This window comes from Calidris pugnax, unplaced genomic scaffold, assembly GCF_001431845.1.
Source record: "Calidris pugnax isolate Ruff unplaced genomic scaffold, ASM143184v1 scaffold280, whole genome shotgun sequence".
NCBI classification, from domain to species: domain Eukaryota; kingdom Metazoa; phylum Chordata; class Aves; order Charadriiformes; family Scolopacidae; genus Calidris; species Calidris pugnax.
The window spans coordinates 1,624,445-1,629,059 of record NW_015091123.1 but is presented as its reverse complement, the minus strand read 5'-3'; the positions used below and the strand labels follow the sequence as shown (position 1 = coordinate 1,629,059).

General features: G+C 54.6%; 1 protein-coding gene across 1 annotated transcript; it reads right to left on the bottom strand.

Moving 5' to 3' along the window:
* Positions 1-303: 303 nt before the first annotated feature.
* PROSC (proline synthetase co-transcribed homolog (bacterial)) lies at positions 304-4,114 on the bottom strand. Its single transcript, XM_014958434.1, has 8 exons — positions 3,977-4,114; positions 3,424-3,531; positions 3,171-3,206; positions 2,499-2,574; positions 2,191-2,325; positions 1,851-1,993; positions 1,152-1,250; positions 304-845 (listed from the first exon to the last, which is right to left on the bottom strand). Exons 1-8 carry the CDS (start codon positions 4,070-4,072, stop codon positions 708-710), a joined length of 831 nt encoding a protein of 276 aa, XP_014813920.1. The 5' UTR covers positions 4,073-4,114; the 3' UTR covers positions 304-707.
* Between the last annotated feature and the right edge of the window lie 501 nt (positions 4,115-4,615).

Below are 4,615 nucleotides of genomic sequence, written 5' to 3'. Positions count from 1 at the left end.
CAGAAGATCTGAGCAGACACAGAGCCAACAGGGAGAGGGAGCAGGGTCAGGCTGGAAAGGACAAACATCAACTTCAGCCCAAAAGACGCTCCCACACTTGTGATCTGTGTCCATACCATCACACCATGAACTCCTGCTGCCAACTGAGCTCCTCATCCATCCTCCTGGGCTTGTCATTCCTCCTCTTTCAGTCATCATCTCTCTGGTGTCACAGCACGTCTCCATCACAGCCCCTACGTGAGGATCCCTCAGCAGCAACCACGTGCAAAACTGTTATTTGGGGAAACATTTATGGGTCTCTGGCAAGATTGTAACTTGTTTAACAAAGAATTTAGTCCTCAGTGACACCATCATCACCGCCACTGCTGCAGATACATCTTGCTCATTAGCAACTCCATCCTGACAAACATTTAGTTTGTTCACCCTAGTCATGCAAAAGTCACTGTTCTTAACGACCCTGAAGGAGCCAAGATACCACAGACGCTTCCAACCATAAATTTTCTTATCATTTGTTGGTTATAAAAATTTCCAGTTTCTATGGTTACTCTATAATCACAATAAATTATGAGGCGTTTCTGGCCTTTGTTCTGTTATGAGGAATTCCCTCTCACCATCATGACCGGGCGCCGACACGGAGGGAGGTAAGAATGCATAGTGAGCTCTCCCATCGTCCGTCCTCTGTCGAGGCCACTTTTTTTTTCCCCCACCTACTGACCCTGTGCTGTCACGGTCTCCGTTTCACCCTTAGCTTCAGCAGGGGCCTTGCCACCAACTGCTTTGTTGGAGTAATCTCGCTCTCCAAAAATAGTGCTTCCAATCCTGACGTTTGTGGATCCAACCTCTATCTACAAAGAGACAGAAAGGAGGAGATCAGGGCCGGGCTGCCCATGCCATCCACAACCAACCTCCACGCTCCCCGTGTCCCAGAAGGACGTACCCACCACCCGCAGCTACAGCTACAGTCTGTTTTCATCCCCAGAACTCTATCCCAGGACCAGGAGAGCTGTTTTTTCATGGAACAGCATCGTCTCCAGCCAAGGGAAGGTCTAAGAGGCCCATCTGGGTGACACCTGGGCTGGACTTTGGGTACCAGCTGGTGGTGGTACGTTTGGTTCCTGAAAGAAGGGGTGGCAGAAGGAGAGCAGACTCACTGCGTGCTGGAAGTCTGTGGACATGCCCATGCTCAGCTCCACCTTCTCGATGGGGAGATTCAGCTTTTCACACACTTCCTGCCGCAAAGACAGCAGCATCTGGAAGGGAGGAGGAAAGGAGAGAGGATGACACACCTGACAGCCACGCCAGCGCCGTTTCAGGGCTTCACAGATCACGATTTCTGCCTTTCTTTGAAGCCTCCTTCCCACAGAATGTGCCATTCCCACCCTTCCTGCTGAAGCTCACTCTGCAGCACCGTGACAGCGCCTGGAGACTGCCTGTTACAGGTGATGTTACTGACAACACACGTACTTACAAGTCTACACATCTCCTGAAGACATCCAATTACCACACCAGCCTGACAGAGTCAGCTCTGCCTGGTGCAGGCCTGTGCTGAAACCTCAGCTGAAGACAGGACCAGAGGATCCCAAACAGTAATTGCTGCACGAGGTGCCCCTGCCAATGTCCTGGCTACAGCTTCAGAGAAAGGGTGGGATCACATATCTCTGGGCCCCTGGCTGCTGCAGAAATCACCCTAAAATCAGCATTTATTCCGACATTTCAGAGGTCTGTACTGTTCTCAACAGGGTGTTTCTATTGACAATCTACAGTCAGGCTTACAGCCCGGCTGGGACAGACAACAGACCATAACGGGAAGCCAGCCCAACAGTTCACATTTTCTTCCAGAAAAACCTTACCTGGAAGTCAGGGTTTGGCCCCTTACTAAGGTCATGCCCGACGCTGCCGATGGTCATCAGCCCCACAAACTCCAGGCTGGGACACTTGTTGATGACGTGCTCCACAGCAGCCGTGGTGTCTCCGGGAGGAAGCCCGTGTTTACCTGGCAAGAAGTGGGGAGATTTGTGCCAAGCCCTGCCAGAGACCTCCCCTCCCCACAGCCAGGCAGGAGCCAACAGATGAGCAAGTTTTTTCTTAGTTTAGAGAAATTCTTTAAGAGCACAAACCAACCCATCCCATTCAGGTTGTTTCCACCAAGTCAGCAGGACAAACCTGCATCAGGAAAAAAACCCCACTTACTGTCTTCTCCACTTGTGTTAACTTGCACCATGACCTTCAGCTTCTGAGATGATCCTTTTTTCTGCCACGAGCTGTTGACTCTGTCTGCCAGTTTGACAGAATCCACCGTTTCCAACATGAACAGGTTTGGGACACCTGGGGAGAAAACACAGACTGAGGCCAAGTTTGCTGGCACACAAATTTTTGTACCCACAGCTCAGCCCCAGAGACAGGCACTGGTGAGCTCATGTACACGAGGCTGTTATTATTTGAACATCAGAAAACTATTGCCCACACAGTCACTGCACAGAAAATGAAACAGGGTTTACCAATCAACTTGTTGACGTTATTTTTCTGCAGATGGCCAATAAAATGCCACTTAATCTCTGGACAGGAGGACAGAATCTGAAAGCAGAGAGGAACAGTCAGGCTTGAACAACAATTCCCTCTTCCCCCACACACTGCTTAAGTCCTGGTTTGCCCACAAACAAAATACCAGAAACACAATCTTCTTTTTTTGTTTACCCTGAAAGACACAGCTCGGGCAGTGCTCGTGGTGTGGACTGAGATTGCTTCACTGCCTGGGGAGGAACAGGGCTGTGGCTGCAGAGCAGTACTTGGTGAGTAGGGAAAGCAAAGCTCTTTTGCAACTGAACAATCATAAAATGATATTTTCCCCAAACTGAGTGCTACCTTTTTTTTTTTTTTAAATGAGGACTGTGCATCTCCGACAGCAGAAAGCACAAAAGGCAAAGTGCTGTTCAGACAAATACTCTATGACTAAGGCGTGCGTATTCACAGACTCCTCTAGAGCCAGCAAGGCAAGGAGGGGGAACGGGGCAGAGGCAATGAGCTAAGAATAACCCCACCATTTATCTGAAAGGACAAGGATCAAACAGCCTCCATCGCCAAATCCCTAACGAAAATAAAGGATTTTCCTGAACAGCTCTCAGGACACAGCTACACGAGGAGAGAGAATGGATAAGGAACTGTGTACTTACTCTGGAGTCCGATGCCTTTTCCAGCAACTCTTGAACCTAGGAAAATTCAAGACAAGTTCTCGTTAAAACCACACCAGACGTGCCTGCACCGAAAGAACGGTCTCTCCGTTCCCAGGACCAACATGTGCCTCATAAATCCAAGCCCAGGAGCCTGATGCTGTAACCAAGCCCAGCTCCCCAGGCACTGGGCTGCCCAGCACCTGCCTTTGGCGGGGGGACCCACTGGCAGCCCCGGGGGGCACAGCCAACTCACGTAGTTCTCCCCGAAGCTGCGCTGCCCGTGGCTGTAGGCCTCCATCACCATCTCTGCCGGCTTCGTCTTGCTGACGGCCACCAGCCGGGGCTGCACGGCCGGGAGCCCCTGCAGAAGCACCCGAGGGTGAAGGAGACGCTCAGAGGAGGCTCCAACCTGCCCCACGCTCTCCCCAGCGTCCCACAACACCCCCAAACCCCACCTCAGGTCACCCCACAGCCTGAGGCTGCCACGGGAGGGGGTCAGGGCAGCCTCCACAGGGATGGGGGGGCCTGTCCTCATGGGGGGGGCTGGCTCTAGAGGGTGAGGCCTATCTCTAAGAACGATGACAGCGTCCTGGATGCTTCGCTGGGGGGAAACAGACACCCGCCTGCACGGTGGGCCCGTCTCTGTGGTGCCGGAGGGCCTGCCCTCACGATGCGGGGCGCGTCTCTATGGAGACGGAGGACCTGCCGCCATGGCGAGCAGGCCTACCCCGGCGGGGTAAGGGCTCCCTCTCTCCCGCCGCGACCCCGGGTCCCTCCACCGTGACCTCGGCCCCGCCGCTCCTCACCTGCGGCCTCCTCGCCGCCGCCTGCTGCACCTGCTCGATGACGGCCCGCAGCGCCGGTCCCAGCCCGTCCCCGGCGGCCATGCCGGCTCTCCACATCCCCGGGCGGCCCCGCCGCCTTCACTTCCGCCACACACAAACGCGCGCGAGAGCGACGCTCCTCCCCGCCGGCCAATGGGATCGCTCCGCCGCGCACCACCGACCAATGGCAGTGGCGGGGCGGGGCCCCGGGGGGGGGGGGGGGGGGAGGGGGTGGCGGCGCCATGTTGGTAAGGTCGGCGGGCGCCATGGCGGACAGCGTAGAGGGCAGAGAGGAGGCCTGGCCGCTGAGACCGGGACCGGCCCCGCTCCCCGAGGGGCCTGGGGCTCGCTGCCGGGCTCCACGGGCTCCTGAGGGGAAAGGGTGGGCCGCGGGGCCTGGCTGGGGCTGCCTGCCCTCGCTGGGCTGCAAGGAAAGCGTCTGCAGAAACCTTTGGCCCTCACGACGGGAGAAAAAACCCAGAGAAAACCCAGCAGCCTCCCTGGGCAAGAAAACCCATAAACCACCCTCTCAAAAAAAAAAAAAAAAAAAAAAAAAAAAATCCAAAAAAAAAAATATAAAAAGGGGGGGAAAAAAAAAAAATCAAAAACCCAGGATTAAAC